Source organism: Planococcus citri, chromosome 2 (assembly GCF_950023065.1).
Source record: "Planococcus citri chromosome 2, ihPlaCitr1.1, whole genome shotgun sequence".
NCBI classification, from domain to species: domain Eukaryota; kingdom Metazoa; phylum Arthropoda; class Insecta; order Hemiptera; family Pseudococcidae; genus Planococcus; species Planococcus citri.
The window spans coordinates 77,051,862-77,077,261 of NC_088678.1; the positions used below are offsets into that span (position 1 = coordinate 77,051,862).

The window sequence follows — 25,400 nt, forward strand, 5'->3', positions numbered from 1 at the left end:
TTTTCCAGCTTCTGTTTTCAATAATGATGAAAATCAGTTCACTCTCTTCAGGAAACCTCCGAAGAAGAAGAATTATCCGCTGAGTGAAACATAAATTGTGAGCAGTATGATGGCGAACCATGGGGCTAATTCAGAGTCTATAGAGTGGTGGATTTCCTGTAACATCTGCAGTCAGTGATCCCATATCTTGGGTAGTTGGCATCCGACTACAACAACATTGTATTTTATGTTTGCGATGGTTGCCGACAGTTTTTTTTTTTGGGGGGGGGGGAGAGGCACCCAACAAAAATTAATCAACGATAATATGCTAAAAAATTTTGTAATTGCATGTTTTAATTTTTTAGACATTCAATGTCAAAATATATACAAATATGTAGAATGTTGAAACGATAGATTCAGCGTAGGTATTTTCTACGTAAAAAAATGCATGTCTAGAACCTCTTACTGTTATGTCCAACACAAATCTCACTCGTGGGAAGTTCTGGACGAAAAATGGAATTGTTAATTATTCATATAGCTTCGTGACTTTGTGAATATGAATGCAAAATTCATTTTGAATCCATCAAAACGTAGGGAAAAGTCAGCTCTACCAAATCCCAGTAATTTTTAAGCCTCTGAAAATGTAATGTGTTTCATAAATGAGAAAAAAGTGAAATTTGTGTGTACTGTAAACACACTTTATTGATGGCTGACGAGGTGTCTAACTGTCCAATAGTCACGAGAGTCGCGTAAAGGGTATCATTTTCATAATAAATCTCTAAAATTGTTATCGAGTCACGCAACGGTTTTATCATTCTCATTCAAAAACTGTGAATACTTGTCAATTTTTTCGAGTGGTTATATACAAGAAGAGCAAGTGCATTAGGTAAGGCATTGTCAATTGGTAGATCGGTTCAAATTGTTTGAAAAACGGGAAAACATATTAATAGGGATAGGTACCCATGTCGAGTAACTCTGTAATACACATTATTTTTCATTTAAAATTCAAGCACGTAAATTCCACATGTGCTCCATTACTGTTATAAATTATGTACCTAATCTTTCTTTAAAAGTATATAAATGAAACTAACATAACTCATTATTTTATCGTGTATTTAAGACTTTCATTAATTCACAGTATGGACCGTGGTTTCCTATCCTGATATAATTTATGTACTTTATGCAGAGTAAGGTTTTCAGCCACATGATCGAGACAGTGTTTTTATTCGACAATTCGAAACAATTGGTGAGTACTCTAGATGCTTGAATTCGTGTTGTATACAGCGAATGAAAACATGAATCTATCATACTCAAAATATGGCTAATTTGCTTCATCTCGCAGTGATCAGCTTGGTTATCATGGAAGTACTGCAGATCACACGGTTAGTCATTAAAAAAATACGAAATTAGGTCATGGGAGAAAATGTTTGACACTAGGACAAGATCAGCAGGTACATATACAATCAGCTGATCATCATTCGAACCATATATTTTAGAATTTTCGCACCACACTAGGTAATCAATCAGGATATCGCCTCAATCTAAGAAACAGTACACATCTTTATAAACGATTGGGAAGAGTTCCACTCTCATCAGAACTTGTCATTTCCTAACAAAAATCTCGCTGTGGAGAAGAAAGTGATAAATCACGAAAAGTTTGTAGTAGTGATTCCTATAATAATCCATGAAATATTGATAGCAAAACTTTCAAATAGTCGCCTCAACAAGGGCAAAGATTTCAACTTTGAGAAAAAAGTGCAAACTTTTCTAAAACCCAGCGGAAACTACGACGTTTTTCCGAAAAACCAATTCGATTACAATTACATATCAATAACGATAACTTTTACCATTTCAACTAGGTAAGTAGTAAGTACAATTTCACTAATTCAGCATTTCAGCTAAAAAAAAAAAAATGATGAAATTTAATTTGGGTAAAACCAATCTATACTCGCTATTGCAACTTGATTCATGTACATATGTGATAGTAATATTATTATTTTTATCGATATAGCGCGATCTATGTTGTCGTAGGCGCAACTTATTATTTTTATTTCATCATCTTTTTAGTTTGGTACCTTTATACTTACGTGTGTTTTATTATTATAAAGTTTAATACGTTTTGTAATGGTTTCTTCTTTTATTTCTCGTGTTAAGACATTACAACTGGCGACGAGGATGTTTTTAAATATGTTCGTATGTGCGAATTGTTATGGTCGACGATGTAAGTGATAGTATTTACGATTCCGATAGTTCCTCCGAGTCCGGTGCGTCGTTTTCGTCGTGCGAGATGGCGGCTAATATTCCTCCTCCGTTTGGTCGCTTCGCTGCTACAAAAGAAGATTTCGAATCATGGTTGGAGCAATTCACCAGTCATCTCAATTGCTACAAAGTTCTCGATGCCGACAAAGTTAATTTTCTAATTGCGTCGGTTGGACCTGAAACTTATGCTATTATGAAGAAAATTTCACTACCGAAAAAGCCGAAGGATGTGAATTTTAAAACGTTGACTGAAGCCTTAATCGAACATTACAACCCAACACCGCTCTCAGCAGTTTGCCGATACAAATTTCGCAACCATGTTCAACAAGAAAATGAAGATTTCAATTCGTTTCATGCTGCTTTAAAAGAACTTACAATCGGATGCGAATTTGATACCGATGCACGTTTAGACGAGGAGATTCGAGATCGCATTATTGCGGGAGTACGTGATACGAGTTTGCAAAGTTATTACTTCTCTACCCCGAATCTTGCGTTGAAAGATGTTATTGCGCGTGCGAAAGCTGCTGAACAAGCAGGTAAAGGTGTTACTCAGTTACAATCTGCTCCGACTGGCAAAACTGCTACCAATTCGTCAAGGTCGAATAGTGATAACTCGATGAACAAAATCAACGAGTCAGTGCGTAAGAAGAAAAAACCCCAATCTGCCGCTGCATCGAATACGTCTTCTTCGAAGAGTGAAAAATCCAAATCTAATGCCTCATCGAATTCGTCATCTCAAGTCATCGTATGCTACCGTTGCGGACGAAAAGATCATAAGGCAACAGAGTGCAGGAATTGCAGTAAAAATACGAAATGCAAAAAGTGTAGTAAAACGGGTCATCTTCCTAGCGTTTGCGGTATGTCTAGATCTGAAATGATACGTGCGTTAAACGAATCTCAGTCAGCTAGATCCGTTAAAGTGGTTGATATCGCTAGTATTTCCGCCTTAAGCAGTGCTCCAACTCCGAAGATAAAACTTACTTTATCAGTAAATGGTCGTGATGTACGTTTCGAAGCGGATAGCGGTTCTGCTTACACTTTATTATCGAAGAGTGAAGCACGTCAGCTTGGTTTGTTATCAAATATGCGAGCTGAAAATATCCCACTTACTTCCTACACTGGTGGTGAACTTACTATCATCGGTATTGTACCTGTTACGGTTTCCTACAAACAAAAATCTCTCGATCTCAAACTGCAAATCGTCGATGGTGATTATTCAAGTGTTGTTGGTCTCGATTGGTTGCTACCTTTAAATATCAATATTCGAGATCATTGCTACAAACCTGCTGATTCCGAGAACGTTATCAATCAGACTGTTTCTGAACATGTCGAGTTGAAAAACGGTATTTTACGTTTAACCGAAGAGTTCGCGGATATTTTTGCCAGCGGTATTGGACGAATTCCAGATGTCGAGGCTGAAATTTATTTGAAACCTGAGACTGTTCCGATATACTGTCATGCTAGACCAGTTCCCTATGCGCTTCAAGCTGCTGTTAATGCTGAAATTGATCGTTTGGTTGCTGAAGGAGTTTATACGCCTGTCACTTCTTCAGAATGGGCTACTCCGGTTGTGCCAGTGATTAAATCAGACGGTCGTGTACGTTTAGTAGGCGATTATAGCGTAACTGTTAATCGACATATCGTCCCTGAAGATTACCCAATTCCCAATGTGGAAGAAACGTTTCATGGATCTGGTAATTGTCGTTATTTTTCGAAGTTCGATATCAGCGAAGCATATATGCATATGTGTACAACGTTAAACGCTTCGAAAATATTAACGGTGAATACTCCAAAGGGTTTACACAATGTGAATCGTATGAATTACGGTGTTCAATGTGCTGCAGCGAAGTGGCAAAGATTTATGGAATCTATGCTGAAAGATCTTCCAGGATCATGCGTTTTCTACGATGACGTTAAAATCGCTTCTGCTACTGCTAAAGAACATTTAATGCGAGTTCGTAAATTTTTCGAATTATGCCGTAAGTTCAACATTCGTTTAAATAAGAAAAAGTGCGATTTTCTTACTGATCGTTTAACCTACCTTGGTTACGAAATTGATTCCAATGGAGTTCATAAAACGCAAGAGAAAATTGAGGCAGTTTTAAATGCTAAACAACCTCGTACTGCTGCTGAGCTGAAATCGTTTCAAGGCTTAGTGAATTACTACGCGCGTTTTGTTCCTAATATGAGTCAATTATTTGCTCCTTTGGGTAAACTTTTACAGAAAAATGCCAGATTTAAATGGAATAAAGCTTGCAGTGCTGCGTTCGAGAATATTAAAAAGGAGATAGCTAGTGATCGCGTTTTGACTCATTTCGATCCGAGCAAAAAATTGATTCTAGCAACCGATGCATCTCCGGAAGCGATTGGCGCCATTTTGAGTCACGAAGATGAAAATGGTGAGCGCCCAACTGCGTTTGTTTCTCATAAGCTTACTCCTACTGAGCAGCGTTATAGCCAGATTGATAAGGAGGCACTTTCCATCTACTGGGGAACGCGTAAGTTTTTCAATTACTTGTTTGGAAGAAAATTTACGTTAATTACCGACTGCCGTCCTCTTCAATCGATTTTCGCCGCTCATGCTGCTAAACCTTCTCTCAGTGCTACCAGACTTTTGCATTACGCCATTTTTCTTCAAGGTTTTGACTACGAAATCAAGTACCGCCGTTCTGAACAGAACGCCAATGCCGATTTTGTCAGTCGTTTTCCTTACAACGAAGTCGATGTTAACCAAATCGATACACCTACGTTTCTACAGAAAGAGTTGTTGCAGAAAATTCCAGTTACTGCTGCTCAAATTGCCGAGGAAACTTTGAAAGATCCTATCACAGCTTCTCTACTTCATCAGCTGTCAGGGGAAGAGCAATGTTCGTTAAAGCCCAAGGAGTTGTGCGAATACTCTTTGTATAATGGCTGTATTTTTCGTAACGAACGTGTTTACATTCCTGCCAAATTTCGCGATGCAGTTCTACGCGAAATTCATTCTGGTCATCTGGGAATTGTAAAATGTAAACAACTCGCTCGGAGCTACATTTATTGGCCGAAAATCGACCAGTGCATCGAAAAAATGGTCGCGCAGTGTGAAATTTGCGGTAAAAACGCTCGAAACGCCGATAAACTTCCGCCTCATCAGTGGGAGAATCCTAAAGCTCCGTGGCAACGTGTACATTTCGATATTGGTACACTCGATGGTACAAATTTACTCATTTTGGTCGATGCTTACTCGAAATGGGTAGAAGTTTATCCTATGCAGTCAATTACTACTGAAAAGGTCATCGAATGTTTTGTCGAATGTTTTAGTCGTTTTGGTAATCCGACTGTGCTCGTTTCGGACAATGCTCCTCAGTTTGTTTCATCGGAAATGAGTACCTACCTGCGAAGTATTGGCGTAAAGCATGTTACTTCCCCTCCGTTCCACCCTCAATCCAACGGACAAGTAGAACGTTACGTACAGACGGTGAAAAATGGTTTAAAATGCGACACCAATGGCACTTTAACTCAATGATTGGCTCGTTTTCTGCAGTCCTATCGTCGTGCGCCTAATTCTACTACAAATAAATCACCGTTCGAATTAATGTTCAGTCGTTCAATGAACACAACGCTCGATCTACTGCTACCGAAGGATTCTGAGACCAAGGAGATTGCGGACGAACCTAGACGATCATTTTGTCCTAATCAAAAGGTTCAATATCGCGTTTATAATAAAAGCGAAAAATGGGCCTATGGTTTTATTCATAGTCGTCTTGGTAAAGTGCTGTATTTGATCAACGATAATGGTTCCATCGCGAAGCGTCATGCCAATCAAATTTGAAGTCGTTCATTCGATGTTGCGGGAGGTGTTTCCTCTACTCCTTATTCGTTTGCGGATCAATTCGAAGATCAAGAGCTTCATGATCACGATGTTCATGAGCAATCCTATCAAGAGGCTCCTGCTTCGCCTCCTCCGGTTCTTCGTCGTTCTACTCGTGACAGGAGATCCCCGAAACGTTTTTCCCCTTAGTGGGGGAGGTTGATACGGATTACTTCCGTAATATTATTATTTTTATCGATATAGCGCGATCTATGTTGTCGTAGGCGCAACTTATTATTTTTATTTCATCATCTTTTTAGTTTGGTACCTTTATACTTACGTGTGTTTTATTATTATAAAGTTTAATACGTTTTGTAATGGTTTCTTCTTTTATTTCTCGTGTTAAGACATTACAATATGTACTTGGTAAACGTGAATTGTATTATATGGAATGAAGGTATCAAGTTACAGTAGCATATGGACTGAGAATTCAAAATACAAATAACTTTATAAAAGACAAACAGTTTTCGAATCTAGATGTTGATGAACTTAGAACTTGGATTGTTTGATGACAACTCATGATAGGTATGTTTAAAAAACGGAGAAACTTTCTTTAATTGAATTACTCTTGTATCTGGAAGGGAATTTTTCAACTGATCATTTATTTAATATTATTTAATTGAGTGCAATCTGCTCATTAGATAGAGCCATGGCGTTGCTACACGCCAAGGAGGTGCTGCCCTCAAGAAACATATCAGAAAAAAATTAGACCAGTCAAAAATTGGTGAACTTCAATTAGTTGAATCTATGTACAAGTCAACAATGTATCAATATTGCAACAATTGAAGATATTCTGATAGGTGTGAGGAGGAGGATGGTGAGAACAATGAGAAAGAAAGGGAACACATTGACAGAAAATTCTTCTCAAGTATTCCACTATGTACCTAGAGATGTCAAAAATCGTATCAAAAAAGTAAAACCAGACCCAGAATATCAACTCGTATCATTTGATGTGGTGTCTATGTACACATCCATTACCTCTGCAATACATCTATCAAATAATCATCGAAAAATGGACTACCATGCAGAACTTCTTCAGAAATAATTTCAATCTATATTGCGAGGTCAGTAAGTTTGTTTTATTTAATGGTTATTTCGTATTTAATGATATATTTTACAAACAGACTACTGGTGTAGCAATGGGTGATAGTTACTCACCAGTTGCATGTGATTCAATCATGGACCATATATTTAAGAAAATCATTGATAATTTTAATGACAATATAAAAAGACAACAACCTGTTAAATTGAGGAACTTTTTAATTTTGCTAATTCCCTTCATAATAATATAAAATTTACCATTGAAAATGAAAATTCTGGTGTTATTTCATTTCATGTGTATACCAATTACAACTACTGATGACCTTTTTTTGACCAAACAGGTTGGTAAATTTTCATTCGTTTCAACCTGCTAAACAAAAAATTAATGTTTTAAAAAATCTCATAGACAGGGTACTTTGGTAGGTAAGTAAATGTTGGTCTTTCCGATGCTTGTTTTTATGGTGAAAAAATTGATGAAATTTATAATGTAGCCTTAGCTAATGATTATCCATTTAAGATGATAGAATCTCAAATAAAAACTTTTTTTCAGCAAAAAAACAACTCTATCATTTCCTCTGGAAATGAACCAAAAAAGTTTCAAATTATCAGTTACGCTGGAAAAACTTCTAAAAAAATTGAAAATTTATGCCAGCAGGAAGATCCTACCATCGCTTTTGCTTACAAAAATTCAAATACCCTTTTCAAACGAATTTTTTCGAAAATTGAAAACAAAATTCCTACCATGTCCCAGAGTACAACGTAGTGTATAAAGTAACATGCAACAACTGTAATTCTGATTACATCGGAAAGACGAAAAAACATCTTCGCGATAGAATGTATAGGCATAATTTGGATGTTAGAAATGGAAAAACTAATACTGCTCTATCCGAACATTCTGTGAAATACAACCATAAATTTAATTTTGATCAGGTTAAAATTTTGCACAAGGGGTGTGGGAATTTACAAAAAAGAACAACTGCAGAGGTTCTACATATTTTGAGTAATCTCAATTCTTATCAATAGAAAAACTGACAAGTAAGTACATAACTATTTGTCTATTTCATTATTTGGATGAAAATCCTTAATTGGTGAGGTGAGATGATTTTACAGTTTCCAGCTTAATTCACCGATTTTTTGGTAATTTTCATTTCAATGACTTTGGACGCTGTGCTGCCTATGTTCATAAGATTCAAAATAACATACCTATTGTATTTTTAGCATAGACATCGATCAAATTACTGCAATTTTATGAATTTAACAAACAGCCCTCTTTCTTGAGTGAAGTTGAGTACACTGGGGCCTGGGGGCCACTATCCACACCAGTTTCACATTCACGGGTTCACTATAGTTTTTACATATTTTCTCTCTGTGTGTATATATTTTTATATGTTTTATTTTGTTTTTTTCCATTTTGCACTTATATGTGTGTATTATATTTTTTCCATTTTGTATCTTACTTTTCATAATTTGAAGGTCAACTGGTCAATGAAATTGGTAGAAAAATTTAAAGGGTGACGAATACTGACGAATACTAGTCCAGTTTTTGTGGACTATGTGACGATAGTCTGAAATAGCGAGTCATCCTTCGCATTAGCGCACTCTAGGTGCATTCAACCATTATGGAATCTGATTCTAATAAAAAGATTACAAATTTTATTTTAATTACAATACTTATATCTCATTATAAATTGTTTTGATTTTCATTAGGTATTTACATGATATTCAAGTGATGCCTGCTGCAAATCAAGTGACTATTATATTCCTGTATTTCTGTACATTCATGGCTTATATAGTTAATATTTTACTCAATCAAGTAAAGTAATGCATTCTTGGCACAATTTTTGTTTTATTAAATGAGGAGTTGCGATAAGGCCATGTTTTGACACCAGCTATAGTTATGTACTCCACCACTCTTAAAATGTTGTAATAAATGTACAAAATACAAATCCGTGGTTAGTTAACCCAAAATGACCATTTTTTGGGTTCCAGGGGCTCCCAAAGTTGTGAATAAAAAAATAATATGTTATGTGAAAAAATTTAATCTCTGATGATAATTTCAGTTCTGGCGACAGTATAGTATTAGTCAATCAAAAGTATCAAGCATAGACCTTTCACCCAAAATTTCAGCTGCTCAAGTTCTGGGCTACGCTCCCTGGCAGCGAAACCCCCATCCCCCTCCACTGTCCCGTTTCGCTCACAGAAGCAGAACTCGTTTTTTCAAGTTTTCAAGGTTTGCCTCCAGGTCCCTTTCCTTACAACTGATTACTAAGCAAAATGAGTAATGAAGCCAAACCTAAAGTAAGATCATTTTTACCTAAGTACTTGAACTTGTACTATTTTTTTGCAACAAATTTTTTTACCTTTATCGAGAATTCATTTGTAAATTTTTTCAAATACAGTATCCTTTTTTCTATTTATAAATAATATTTATGTATTATGCCCTTATAGCATACATATGGTGGAAGAAGCATGGTGGAGACAATGCAAAAAGCAATAACTGTCTATTCGCACTCCAATGCAGACTACAAATGTATGAAAATGAAGATGCCTCGACCTCAAATACGGAAGTAATTATTATTTTCATTCCAGATTATCTATCTGGTTTTTTGCTTGTTTGTTTGTTGTTGTTGTTGTTTTTTTTTCAATCCATTTAATTATAATCGTATTTGTGCTCTTAAAGGTTGTTAGTGAAATGAAAGGTGGCCGCACAAGTGACTTGGCATTGACCATTGAACAAGAGGCTGTTGTCGAGTCGGATGCAGTCAATGGAGAATTCAAAAACAAAATTGAAACAGAACTGCGGGTATAAGAAATGAAGCCAAACCTAAAGTAAGATCATTTTTTTCTGTGTATCTGTAAGTAGGTATATACCTATAGGTACTTAATTTTAATCATGTTTGCCAATTTTATTTTACAGAGGCGTAGTCAGGGTAACACAAACAACCACAATAGAATTACAGGCATTATACGGGAACCCGAATTACATAGTTTTATGGTGAGTTTTTTTTTCTATTCAAGTAGTGCCATTTAGCCAACTAAACTGAAAATTCTCCCTTTATTTTAACTTGAAGGAGCGAGTACCAGTGTGACCATTCTGCCAGAGAAAATTTTCTCTTTTTTTTTTAAATGATCTTATTTATCCAATAGTTTATTTATATTATATATATAGTGTTACAAACTTACATCTATATTTCTTATTTTTTACACATATATGAAGATTTTTTTTTTTTACTTATACCCAAAGATTTTCTTTGTTTTTGACAATTTTCTTTAATTTTCTAATATTAAGCAAAATTTCTATCGCGTTGGACCAGAGGAGGTTTCCTCTCTGATTTTGATCTTGTTCTTGAGATTTATTGTTTATTTTTGACCAAGATACATTTATGCCTTATTATTTTTGACTATATATTATGACGAGTTTTGTGCTCTTCATTATGCATTATTTTGACTATTTTTTCTCTTAATTTATTAATATGTTCTTTCTAATGTCCAGCGCCCTTCTTTCCAGTTTTGATGCAATTATAACCTGATTATGTGTCAATATGGATACACATGTGTCCATATTTGCCTATTTGTGTCAAAATCTTGAATTTTTTTTCAAAGTTGCTGCCAACTATTCAATACCCACTTACAAGTACCTTCAAACCAAATAGACTGTGCTCCTTGGTGTCTGCTTGTGTCCAGTGGTGTTGTGCGGTTGTCAGGGTGAATCAATGTCAAGGTGTTGGTTTGCTTTTGGTGGCATGCATGATGCCACTGGTGAGAATGGATGCTGAGGCTGTTTCAGGATCTTTCTTCATTTTTTCTACTCTCTCTGCTTGTACATAACATTCTCATGTGAGAAAGTGCGGGGAGCAAAATGAATAGTGTCACGTGGTCTACACACGTGTACAGTTCAGGGCAATATTTATCACTCATGTGTTTCCAAACTTTCTCCCATTTGAATATTTCATAGTATGGATTAAAGATCAGAAGGGCATATGAGAAATATCATATTAGCTTGCACTGTATACGTGATACATACAGTAATAGTTAGCTGGTAAACTTCAAGTTCAGCTTTGTAAACAGTACACTTGCATTGTTTGCAACGCTGAGCTCATTATGTTTTTGAGCTGGCAACTGAATACAGTAGAACCTCAATTAACCGATCTAATCCGAGCAGAGAGACATCGGTTACGCAAAAAAGTCGGATAATCGATTTTTTTTCAATGAAATGTACTTTTTTCGGCGTTTTTTGGTTAATTACTTTACGTTTAGATTTTACTTTCGGATTCATTTGGAGAGTAAGCAACTTCATCTACAGTAGAGGGAATTATATTCTCGTTTTACCCAAAGTAATTACTGTACTTGTGTACTAGTGAAAGATTATTCAGATAAATATATCATCCCTTACATCATAAAGACATTCAAAAACTTAATTTTTTGTTTTGAATCGAACAGTTCTTCTTTATAATTTATTCCTTCATTTATGGCATGCAACCTATCAGCCTGTGTTTTAATACGTTTCTTTGAATCTGTTTTCGCGTGTGAAGGGCGCATTTAATTATTTTGAGAACAACAGGACACATTTATAGGATCACTCAATCACTCCTACTGTTCCAGTTGAAGATGGACAAAAATAAAACAAAACAAAACACCATTCGTTTTTGGGAGATGATAAAGAAGAGAAATATTTTTTTTTTCAAGGAAGGGTGGAGGTGTGAGCACATTATTTTAAATGGAGTTTCTGCCGAATGTTGAGAGCAGGGTGTGTTGATGAAGTTTAATATAGGTATTGCATAATATCTTCACATGTGAGGAGAAGACATGCTACACCAAAATAAATGTACGAGAAAAATAATGTACGAGTAAAATGTAATTCACTGTGTGAATTGCTCTGTTGAACCCGTTTACTAGTGTGGAGTGGATTTGCTATTTGCCATTAAAAATGCTATAGAGAGATAGTCCTTAAAAAGTCTCTGGCGAAAACGCCCTCATATTTTGTCAGTAGGGCGATACAGAAGTAAGAATGAGAACGAGAAAAGTTTTTGGTTTTGAATTTATACTATATTGCAAGAGTGTGAAAAATGTAGATTTGTAGAATTCCGTAAATATTATGAACCTTACTCACTACAAGATGAATTCATGTACAGGTATACTATTTTGTTGAACATCATATCAACAGATGATATTAAAAAGCTACCCTTACTAACCAGAGACGCATTTTTAAAAGATTTGAGCGAAATTTTGGTTAATCCTCACCTGCGTCTGGCACCTTAGCAGAATGTTACCAATGGAGATATCCCTTTGCTTGGGAAAAGAATTTAGCCCAATTGGCCCTACACCTCACCCCAATCAACGACCTGGCTGCTGCAATTTTTGTGCACGATCTCGAAATCGCTGTGGTGTAAACCATTGTGCAGCTTTGTTACAGAAGGGTCTGCGCAGAGCACCGATCATCTCTCTGTGGAACCTGTCTGCAACTTTAGCCAAGTGCCCTATATACTACTGAGGACTAATCTTTTGTGGGCATCTTGTATGATGAAATTGCATTATTCATTGGTTAGTTATTTGTTTTAGAAGGTAATGTATTATATTTTTATATATTTTCTCTACATGTGTATATTTTTTTTATATGTTTTATTTTGTCAATAACGTTGTGCGCATCTATTATATTTTTACCACTTTGTATAAGACCTGTAAGTATATCTTTCTTTTCATAATTCTAAGGTCAGTGAAATTGACCAAAAAAATTGAAAGTTGACGAATACTAGTCCAATTTTTCTGAACTATGTGATGATAGACTTGATTAGCGAGTCATCATTCACATTAGCGCACTCTAGGTGCTTTCAAGTATTATGGATTCTGATTCTAAAAAGATCACAAATTTATTTTAATTACAATACCTACCTATCTCATTATATTGTTTTGATTTTCATTATGTATTTATCTGTATATGACTAAGCTAACATTTTACTTCACCAGGAAATACATTCCTCACATAATTTTTGATTTTATTAAATTTTCATATGTACAGTAAGAATTTTTACTCAAATTCACAGTGATTTGGTTACTTTTCTAAAAATATAATTCGTTGTAATATTTGTTCAATTCCCCAGTATGGAGTCTATTCCACCAAAGAACGAAAGAACCATGTTATCATAACACATTCTTTGTACTGTAGCAAGTATTGTTGTGGTTCTACAATAACACAGGGTTCAAAAAATTACCAACATCAATGTTAACCTCTTTAATAAGAGATTTGTGCCTTCGCCTATCTCACTGCCCCTCCCTTCAAACAGCATGGAAGAATTTTTCTTTGCCATACTCCCCCACTGCACCGTCCAGCCATATTGGGGTATCTGGAATAGAATTCCAAAGTAAAATGGCAGTTGGGCGATTACTGCCCAGTAGAGAAGCGGACTGATACTTTAGTCTAGAGCATATTTTTCAAATTTTTGAACTTGTACCATTTTTTTGCACGGAATTTTTTGTACCTTTATTGAGAATTCATTTGTAATTTTTTAAAAATACAGTATCCTTTTCATTGATAAATATTCAAACGTTTGACTGTACGCGTTCGCCTGCTCTTCTATTTCGACTACATATAGGTATAAGGTACCATATGTTTGTGATTTTCTGATTTTCGCATTTCATCATTTTATACAATAGAAAAAAATAATCAATATGAATATCTTGCAATGAAGAAGAAAGCAATAAAACAGCAAAAGTTAGTTGTAGTGTTTCAACTTCAGTAGACTTGAAGAAACTCTAAACAACACGTAAAAATAGAAATTGAAAACAGAATAATGTTGGAGAAGCATATAACAGAATACTCATACAATTTGAAAACAAGATAAATCCAGTAAGTAATTTTTTCAATCCAGTTCTCCATCATTTCTTACAGCACAAATTTTCAATTACATCGTAGGTATTTAAATTAAACACAAAACAACAAAACTTCGTATCGTCATTCAGCTACACTGTTTTCAAAATTCATTCTCACCACAACCCTACATAGAAAAGTTGAAATAAAACTACAGCGGGGAAAACACACCCTCATCCAGCTCTCGTTAACAAAACATTATAATACTCCTCCATTTGTAAAATATGCGGAAAATTATTCGACGACAACGAGTTCCAACTATTTACTTCCATAAGGTACTCTGTATATAAAGTCCACTTTGCCAAGTTGAAAAACAAAAACCTTCGCTTTTAATTTAACATCCAAGGTAAAAAAAAAAAAAAGGAAAGAGGGAAAATATAAAAAGAAATTCGTTTTAACGAACGAGTTATAATTAAATAGAGCAGCTCTCGTTATTATTTTTGGTGTCTTTTCAAGTAGCTATAGAGTAAGTAAGATGTCCTTTCATTAAAGTACAATCAACAAACAAAAAAAAAAGGCAAAAAGTTAGGTACATAATAAATGAAAAATATAAAAAGCAAAATTTCTCTTTGGAAAACTCCATTGATATGTCTCTCCGTCGAATGTAAACATCCACAGCTCGAATTTCCTTATTAATTTCGTAATTAAAACCTCGCCTCGCGTTTCTAGTAAACAAAAAAAAAGCGCACGCAGTTGTATAGTATTTCGTATCTGTTCGCGTGATATAATTTATAAAAAGCTACAAAAAGGGAAAAAAATCTGGAAATTTGCAAAATTACGTTCAATGTAAACATTATAAATCGTTTCCATCAAGGTCGCCTCTCTATATTCGTGCTTTTTCTCCACGTTTGAAAAAAAAGCAAGCAAGCAAGCTTCGCAATTAAAACCAAAGAACGTCGCTGAGCACAAAAAAAAACTATCTATCGTTAAAAGGTCTTACACCAGCACTCGACGATACACTCTTCAAGAAGGGGAAAAAACATGCTACGAGACGAGAGATTTTTTCCAAAGATAAGACGACAATAAAGACGATGTGAAAAAAACTACGCAAGGGTGTTAATTATTGACGAGTATTTGTACTGGTAGCTCGAGAAAAAAAAAGTTTTTTAATGGAAAGTCAGCTCGGCGGCGATACGGCGCACTTTAAGCTCATTAGCTCGCCGGCTTATTGTTTGGAAATTAGCAATTTAAGAAGCTATTCGAACGAAATTAGTCGCAAGATTGTGAAAAATCATAATGCCTCCGCAAGCTGTGTACCGAGAGGAAACACTCGAAATTGCGGTTTTACCAAAATTAAGGGTTTCGTTCAATTTATGACGCGAGCTAATGCTGAAAAATTGCCATCTTCGTTAAGGCGAGCGACGAGTTAAAAAAGACGATGTCGTATCTGAGCCTTTTGCTCTATTTTTTTTCTTCTCCTCTAATGAAATCTCAGAAAATGGCGAGATATCCCGAGAGAGAGAGGGTTTGAAAAAATATCAACGTAGCGAAGAATACGTCACCGAATGTCTCTAAAGATGAATTGATTGGTATTTTTAATTGCACCAATTAACGAAACAGGGTGAGGGGTGAGAGGAGGGAAAAATGAAATATTTTCAATTTTTCAGTCCCATGTGGGGCAAAAAAAAACGAAACTGACGACTTTCTGGAAGATTTCCTGGAGAAAATGAGATGGTATATAATCACAATCACATCGTTCACACGGAACACAAGTGAACGACTGACTAAATCATATTTCCGATTTCGGATTTGTGATTATTCTGCGCGACAAAAACGTGATATGAATTTTTAAAATCGGTTCATCAATTTGCAACCAGTCAACAAAAAATACCCAAAAATTGTAGATGGAGAAAAAATCTGGAAACAAAAGTTGTCGAGCGTGAAAAATTGAACCATTTTTGCTAATCGGATTTTCAAACCGGTTCATTAATTAGCAACCAGTTATCAAAAATTATCTAAAAATTGGAGATTGAGGAAAAAAGCTTGAAACAAAAGTTGTGGGCGTGAAAAATTACACAATTTTGTTCAATCACATTTTGAAACCGGTTCGTTGATTCACATTTAGCAACCAGGTTTCGAAAATCACTTAAAAATCGAAAATACAGAAAAAAGTTTGAAACAAAAGTTGTAGAATCAATTTGCAACCAGATAACTTTCGATCGATTGCTGCGAATTGATGAACAGGTTTCAAAATCTGATCAGTGAAAAATACATATAGTTCAATTTCTCACACTCTACAACTTTTGTTTCAAGCTTTTTTCTCTATCTCCAGTTTTTGAATAATTTTCGATAACTGGCTGCGAATCAATGAACCAGTTTCGAAATCCAGTCCGCAAAAACACATAGTTCAATTTTTCACACTCAACAACTTTTGTTTCAAGTTTTTTTCTGTATTCTCAATTTTTAGGTGATTGTCGAAACCTGGCTCCTAAATGCAAACCAATGAACCGGTTTCAAAATGTGATTGAGCAAAATTGTGCAATGTTTCACGCTCTACAACTTTTGTTCCAAGCTTTTTTCTCAATCTTCAATCTTTAAATAATGTTTGATAACTGGTTGCTAATTAATGAACTGGTTTTGAAATCCGATAAGCAAAAATGGTTCAATTTTTCACGCTCGACAACTTTTGTTTCAAGCTTTTTTCTCGATCTCCAATTTTTATGTGATTGTCAAAAACTGGTTGCTAAATGCGAACCAATGAACCGGTTTCAAAATGAGATTAGACAGAATAGTGTAATTTTTCACGCTCTACAACTTTTGTTTCAAGCTTTTTTCTCTATCTACAATTTTTGGGTATATTTTGTCAACCGGTTGCAAATTAATGAACCGGTTTCAAAAAATTCGCATCATGTTTTTGTCGCCTTAGTGTGTAGAATGCATTGCGCCAATAAAAACCAGTTTGAACTTTTTGACCAAACGGACAACCTGTGCAGTGTGCATGGGCCTGAAATTTTCAAGGTCGCTTTTGAAAGCCCTTATTTTTCCCTACTCAACGCCACTTCATTCATCTCGCTAGCTCTTTCGGCTATCCACATAGAAATAAAAGCCTCCGGGTACTACTTTTGTGTAATACGTACAGTACAATTCTATTAGTCCGGCATATGACAATAGGAGTAATTGCACCCCCCCCCCTCGATCCACCGGGACAACTTTTTTCTTGAAGGGGACATCCCAAGGAACATTTTAAAGCAAAGTTGCCAAAAAAAAAGTTGGCCTTACTTACAAAATGGCGGCCATTTTGATTGACAGGTCAGCCGAAATCGCAGATTTTGCGTTTTAACATAGGACTTGCACGAACTTTTTCAAACTTTACAAAGGTAGATCGAAAGATCATGCAAACATTTATCACCTGTCAAAATTTCAAGTGCTAAAGTGCGTTTTTCGATTTTTGGTGAATTTTTAAAAATCGAATTTAGGCCAAAAATGAGGGAAAAAATCAAAATTTTACCAAATTGACTTAGAAAGCTAAAATTTGGGATATACCCTATTTTCGACATGCCAAATCGATTGGAAACGGTTTCAACCCGTTTTGAGCAGTTCTGGGGCCTCCAGCAAATTTTTGAAACTCGAAATTATCACAAAATTCCATAAACTTGGAGTTGTAAAGCTAAAATTTATTCTAAAAACTAATTTCAATACGCTACGAAGTACTGCAGATGAATTTCAAGTCGTTTTGGAGCCTCCAGCGACTTTTCGAAAATTCCTAAAACCTCCAGCAGATTTTTGAAACTTTAAATTTTCACAAAATTTCATCAAATGGAGATGGTAAGCTGAAATTTACTCTACACTCCAATTTTAACACCCTCTGAAGACGACTTCAAGTGGGTTCAAGTCATTTTAGGGTCTCCAGCGACTTTTTTTGAAAATTACTGCAGCCTCGAGAGATTTTTGAAACTTTAAATTTTCACAAAATTTCATCAAATGGAGATGGAAAGCTAAAATTTACTGTACAGTCCATTTTTAACACCCTCTGAAGACGACTTCAGGTGGGTTCAAGTCATTTTAGGGCCTCCAGCGACTTTTTTTGAAAATTACTGGAGCCTCCAGTAGATTTTTTAAACTTGAAATTTCCCGCAACATTAATTTATCAAATGGAGTTGTTAAGCTGAAACTTACTTCGCAGACTACATGGTGGTTTCAAATGGTTTTGAAACTTCCAGCTACTTTTAGGAAATTTCAATTTTCCAAAAAAACGTCATACAACCTTTCAAAAAGTTGCTGGAGGCTCCAAAACGACTTGAAATTCACCAGCAGTCAACTACCGTAGCGTATTGAAATTAGTTTGCAGAATAAATTTCGACTTTCCATCTTGGTTTGATAAAATTTTGGGGAAATTTCAAGTTTCAAAAATCTACTGGAGGCTCCAGTAATTTTCAAAAAAAGTCGCTGGAGGCCCTAAAAAGTCAAATTTGTATTTTCAAAAATTTGACAAAAATCATCTTTGGCAACTTTCACGCCTTCTGGAGCAAATTCAAAATTCTGGAGAAATTGAAAATCGCGCTGGAGGCTCCAGAATGGATGAAAATGGTGAAATTTGGATTCGGGTAATCGATATCAGTTTGGGATTCATTTTGACTTTGACCATTTTTACTGATCAAGTACCTACTAACTTTTTTTAAAAATGCATAAATCGCCCAAAACAGTCAATTTTGAATTTTCAAACGTTCGCCAAAAATCAAAAAATGAACGTGGGCAGCTGAAAACTTCGGTTTAGGGGTTTTAGACTATGCTCTTTCCAAAAATCGCGGTCCCGATCGAATCGGAGTGTGACACCTCAAGAGGTTCCCTTGCGAGTTAGGATCCATTAGTCGCGAAATTTTATCAATTTTCCTAATCAAAAAATATGAAATTCAAAGTTAAATAATGGATGAAAATGAAAAAAAAAAAAAAAACGTGGACCGGTGCTTTTTGGATAAATCAGGAAAATATGACAGTGTTGCCCTGTCGAATGACTCTTCTGGACTACGCAGCTGCAGTAGAGTAAGAATTTTTATATGAATAGTAATGAAAACTTCGCGGAATTCTTCAAAAACCTGAAAAGAGAGCGTTATAAATCCTGAGTAAGCAATTTTTGAAATGCATTGATTTTTCAATCATAACCGACTTTTGGGTAAGTAAAGGGCACCACTAGATCATTAGGACAGGCGTCCACGTTCCTGGTTATTACCCATTAGCTTCCTTAATTATTTGACGTTCTTAAATTAAACCCTCTAAATCCCAATTAGACTGTTTCCAGCCATATTGAAGCCATTTCAAAATTTTTGAGAAACCGAAAATCACCCAAAGGCTCTAGATCGGCTCGAAAGTGTGAAATTCTGATTCGGAGGGATTGATACGAGTACATATTAGTTTAACGTAAGTGAAAAACATATTAATCGTCTGAATTAATCAAATTTGTATTTTCAAAAATTTGCCAAAAATCATCTTTAGCAACTGAAAGTTGAAGTAAATTACATCGACAACGTAGTCATGTTTGTAAGCTATCCATTCTTCGCTAAATCGACAAATAAAAGGAAAACTGAAGTAAGTACACCATAATCAAAAAAGAAATGTAAGTAGGTATACCATTGCTAATGCACTGAAATAACTCGAGATGTGGACATACCCGCTTTATCTCACTCAAATGGCCAAACTTCAAAGTAATTTTTTGCATGAGTATTTCCATTTTTTCTAGTGGTAGAATTCTTCATGTGTTTTCCTACCTAATCAAACCGTTAGGGGTTTAACGGCCCAGTTTTTTTTTACCCCCCCCCCAATAATTTTTTGAAAAATAAGTAAGCCACCAAAGTCATGAATCGATTTGAAAACCATATTAACATGTTTTGTGCTTCTTTTGGAACACAATGCACTTGAAAATCTCCCATTTTCCATTTAATGTTCATGGTTCAGGAGACTTTGAAAAATGTGATGTGTATTTTTGTCGATTTTCTCAACAAAATTTTCAAAACGTGTGATTTGATTTCAAGTATTGGACGCACTAATTTCCATCAAAATGAGTTCGTGAGTACATCGCTGAAGTCTACACGCTCTGGTCTATTGTCTATTAGATGAGCTAGTTGTTTTTCATCAAAATTATTTGCAAACAATTTTTAGAGAGGGTAAAAAAAATAGAAAATCCATATTAATTTTTGTTCTCTAATTTTTTTTACCCCCTCCCCTTTTTCAGAATTTTAGCTCGCTCACCACTGTTCGAAGGCGTGGTATGACTTTTATTCATTTTTGGAGAAGTGTTTGAACGTACGGCTCTGAATTTTTAAAGTAATATTGCCCAAAAAACACTTCCCGGGAAAAAATGGGACAGATCTAATTGTATCTGATCATACGAGTATCTAATGTGATCAAATTAGATCTAAAAATTGATCAACATAGATCAGATTTGATAAAATTATATCTGAATGTTGATCAATCTTACAAGGAAGCTACCCAAGGTCTGACACGCGGATCGAAAAACTTTTTTCACAGGCGGATAGAGCATCAAAAAATATGTTATGAGCCAAAATTTTAGCTGGTGAAGTTGACAGGGGGAGAAACCACGGGAGTTTGAATATCGAAAAATCACAAAAATAGGCAAAAATATGCTGAAAAAAGTATAAAAATTGAAATCATTCGGCACCCTGTTCGCTTCAGCAGCTAATTTTTTTGACCACGATCTACCATCGATATATGACGACTTATGGTGGACAAGTCGCCGCGATCTGCGTGTCAGACCTTGGGGGTGAATTTTCCCCCACCCCCTAATTTTGGCCGAAACTTTCGAAAGAAAATCTGGGGCATGTGATATATCAAATTGTATGTTTTTGGTGACGCTGAATACGAATATGACGTCAGATTTTTGATTGGACCCCATCCACGGCCCCCAGCACCTCCCCAAAGCGGGTAAAAGTTCGAAAAAGTGTTTTGTTCGTGCGACACATGAAGTAGTATGTTTTCTGTGACGCTGAATACGAATATGACGTCAATGGTCAAACTTCGAAGTAATTTTTTTGCTATGTACCCTATGTGTTTTAACCTGAAATACGAGGTAAAATATGTAAAATGAAATTGGGCTCATTTTACAGGAAATTTTCTGATTCGTAAAGATATTATCAATATGTGTCATGTATCTCCTTACAAACAGGAAAATATGTAAAACATAAGAGTCCGAGCTCTAATCATTATTCTTATTAACAAAGCAATTTCCTCGCATTTTGTAGATTCAGTTCAAACTGAAACAAATGCTTTAGATGTGAAGATACAGTATTTCGAACATTTCTTCACGAAGATACATACAAACATTGTATCATTATCTGGTAAGCTGATGCGTACGTACATATACACACACGAATAGATCCAAAACGTTATATTTTGCGGAATTAGAATAGTCCGAGTAAGCAATTTTCGTAATGGTTTGAATTTTAAATCATAACCGACTTTTGGGTAAGGAAAGGGCACCGCTAAATCATTAGGACAGGCATCCACGTTCCTGGTTATTACCCATTAGTTCTCTTAATTATTTGACGTTCCTAAATTAAACCCTCTGAATCCCAATTTCACTGTTTCTAGCCATTTTGACGCCATTTCAACATTTTTGAGAAACCGAAAATCCCCCTAAGGCTGTAGATTGGCTCGAAAGTGTGAAATTCTGATTCGGAGGCATTGATACACGAGTAGGTACATATTAGTTTAACGTAAGTAAAAAACATAGGTATTAACCGTCAGAATTAATTTTATTTGTATTTTCAAAAATTTGCCAAAAATCATCTTTGGCAACTAAAACTCGAAGTAAATGAAATCAACCTAAGTATGTATAACAAGTCAAAAAATACGAGTACACCATCAAACAGAAATGTAAGTATACCATTGCTAATGCACTGAAATAACTCGAGATGTGGACATCGACATACCAGGTTTATCTCACTCAAATGGCCAAACTTCGAAGTAATTTTTCGCATGAGTATATTTCTATTTCTTCGAGTGGTAAAGTTTTTCTTTTTTTTGGAGGGAGGGGGAATAGAAAGACTCTGAAATGGTCTCTTTTCTCACAATACTATAGAGAAAAGTACGAGTTTATTTTAAAACGTGAATGTAAACTTAGCAAGGTTCAATCAGAACTATACCTAATCAAACAGTACAATAAGTTGATGAATGATCATTTTTCAATCGGTGTTGAAAATTGTCGTCATGTTTGGAAATTTCAAAGGACTAGGTAAAAAATTGAGCAAATTTATGAATTTTTTCAAGAGAACATTTCTGCCAGTTATTGCCGCAGACGAGTTCTTTGATGCCTCCCGCGTATTTTTCTCCAATTCTTTTACAACATCCCCCTTTCAAATATGGTTATTGCGAGGATGCAGTTCGCTTCCTCATTTATTTGAGTATGAATACATGGAAAGCTAGAAATGCAGGTTCCTTGGAGGTGTCTGCAGAGCGCGCTCGATTGGCGAGGTTTCAACATTTATAGCTGTTGGTTTATTAAAATACATTCTTATGTGTTGGCATGACGTAGGTAGGTAAGTACTTAGGTAGATAAAAATCTGTTCATAAAAACGAACATTATTTGAATCAACGTTTTTTGGAGTAGCAACATTCACGGACTCTTTCAAATAATATTATTCAAAATAATCCCATTATAAATAAAACTAAGTATTAATAAATTGTGTATATCAATAATAATAATTAATTTAATAAATATGTAATTGCAAATTTATTTCATATTTCTGCTAATATTATTTTTACTTTTGATTTTTATTTTTGATTCATTAATGAGTTTGATTTATTCATATTTATGCAACTTGCATAAGTAAAAAACACCCCCTCTCTCAATTCAAAAAAATAGTACTGATATGTTCAACCTGATATGTACTACATAGTACATACTATAGTACTACTCAATACTTTAAATGGCTGGGCAACAAATCACTTGTGCTAAAGCAGCTAAAGAATTGGAGAACAAGAACAAAACGCTATAATGTATAAATTCCTTTACCAGAAATACAACCAGTACATCTAATCATCGAGAGAAATCTAATTTATTGAAAGGTAATGCAAATTTTTGTTTCAAATTTTGAAAAAAAAAAATAATTCCAGAAATTTCGTGTATATTGAGATCCCTGATGACCTTAACTACGATCGAAAAAAGAAAGTTTTGAAGATGAAAAAATCAATATATATGGATTGCCAACCTCATCTAGAACTTGGTTTAATGAGTTACGTGAAAAAAACAAGCAGATGGGGTATTCAATGTTTGAGCCAGATCAATGTGTTTTCTGCAAAAGAGTAGGAGATAAGATCACTGTTCTCGCCATTCATGTTGATGATTTATAATTTTCATGTCAAACTAAGTGAGTGGATTGAAGAAACGTTAAATTCACTAAAACAACATTTCAAAATTAAAATTAAAATAAATGAGCCGGATGTTTTTCTCGGAATTCAAATCAATCGAGAAAGAGAAAATGGAAAAATTTTCTTGAACCAGTCTCGATACATCAAGAAAATGATTGATTGTTTTAATAATTATGAGCAATGCTCGTGAACAAAACATACCGATGGAAACAAGCCTGAAAATCCAGAAATCAAAAGAAAAAACCGAAATTCCTGAGCTGAGGAGCATTATCAGTGCTTTGAACTTTGTGGCAAGAAATACAAGGCCGGATATCAACTATTGCCACAAGTTACATTAGTCGATTCCAGAATGTTGCTACTCCGGAATGATCGATTTTTTTTATTCAAGTTCAAGTTCGAAATGTGTAATCAAACGTAATTATCGTATAATTAATTCGAATATCAAATGAAGCAGTTAGCTCAAAAATATCTATACTGGAAAAACATCGATAAATATATCGAGTGTATGGTGAGAGACTGTGAAAAATGCGCCGCAGCTCAGAAAAGTCCTGCAAAAGCTCCATTACATTCTTGGGATGAGCCTAGCAGCAATTGGCAGCGCATTCATATCATTTTCTACTTTCTAGTCGTTGTTGATGCGAAATCAAAATGGATGGAGGTTGGCTTCCAGAGAAATGCACCCTCTTCAGAATTAACTATGGAAATGCTGAATCAAATTTTTGCTCAAACTGGATTTCCTGAAATAATCGTTTCAGACAATGCTACTATTTTCACCAGCGAAACCTTTTCAAACTATTGTAAAAATCGAAGTATTTCACAGAAATTCATCGCTCCTGGTCATCCTGCTACCAATGGGCTAGCAGAGAGAACCATTCAAACTCTGAAGAAACGTTTATCTTCAGCAGACAACTTGCAGCCGATGAAGGAGAGATTACAACAAATTCTAATGCGCTATCCAGCAACACCATTGAGAAATGGAAAATCTCCAGCCAAACTATACCTGAATTGAAAATTACGCATTCAATTAGACGCAATTTTTCTAGTTAAACCAGAACCAAGTACCAAATCGATCTTTAAAGGTATGCGTCATTTTCAACCTGGAGATTGTGTTCAAGCGCGATATTATTCGAATAATAAACCTCAATGGCATCCAGGAGAGATTGTCCAGAAAATGGGAAATCTCCATTATCTAGTCGAGTTTGATAGCTGTTATAAAATCAAGCGACACATCAATCAACTTTGACTAGGTTTGCGGAAAGTAGTGTTCGCAGATGAAGCAATACCTGAAGTAGTTGAGCCTCATCGAACGCGGAAAACGCCGTTGACTCCTTTACGAGGAATTTTATCTTCGAATACTTCAACGACAGCAGATGCTGTACAAGAACGATCAAATCAAAGTCAACAGAGATGACATCCGCCAGTTATGCGTCAACTATCTTCAAGTTCAATAATTTGTACATACTTTTTTTTCGAATATTTTTCTATTCATTTTCTACTATTATTCGATTATTTTTTCTATGTATTTAATTATTCTATTGTGTTTATTCTATTTTATATTCTATTTTCTACTTAATTATCAATTTTTGAAATTTTTGCGCAAGGGGAGACTGTAGTATCTGTCAATACCCCCACCTATTTGATTGTTATCTACATACGTAGCTAAGAGGATAGTTACCAATTATATGTAGTGAAGCGTAACGAGAAGGTTGTATGTTTCACGCGTTCTAGTGCAATTTGTAGTGTATTATCTCCGACCGGTTGTACTTTGAAGAAGATCTTATCTAAGTTTCCGTCCGTTATCTACGATATTACCTATTTGTGTGCTGTATATCGTTTATACACTGAAATTTACGAAGCATGTCGGCTCAAGATATTGCTAAAGTTCTCACCAAGTTGGATGCGATCGAAAAAAAGGTAACAAATACAAATTCGAAAATGGATAACTTGGCTAAAAAATTCAACGAGTTGAATAACCAGGTAAAAAAGAATAAAGAAGAATTACAAGAACAGATTGACGATCTGAACCAGATTAATATCAAGCTTCAGCGTTCAGTGAATGCATTAGAGGTGTATAGTCGTAAAAAC

General features: G+C 35.2%; 2 protein-coding genes across 2 annotated transcripts; both read left to right on the forward strand.

Moving 5' to 3' along the window:
* The first annotated feature begins 2,188 nt into the window (after positions 1 to 2,188).
* On the forward strand, positions 2,189 to 5,743 carry LOC135834194 (uncharacterized protein K02A2.6-like). The gene has a single exon (XM_065348032.1). The coding sequence runs from the start codon at positions 2,189 to 2,191 to the stop codon at positions 5,741 to 5,743; it is 3,555 nt and encodes a 1,184-aa protein (XP_065204104.1).
* Positions 5,744 to 9,657: 3,914 nt separating this feature from the next.
* On the forward strand, positions 9,658 to 24,324 carry LOC135834195 (uncharacterized protein K02A2.6-like). Its single transcript, XM_065348033.1, has 4 exons — positions 9,658 to 9,696; positions 9,810 to 9,932; positions 10,047 to 10,124; positions 23,770 to 24,324. Exons 1-4 carry the CDS (start codon positions 9,658 to 9,660, stop codon positions 24,322 to 24,324), a joined length of 795 nt encoding a protein of 264 aa, XP_065204105.1.
* Positions 24,325 to 25,400: the final 1,076 nt, after the last annotated feature.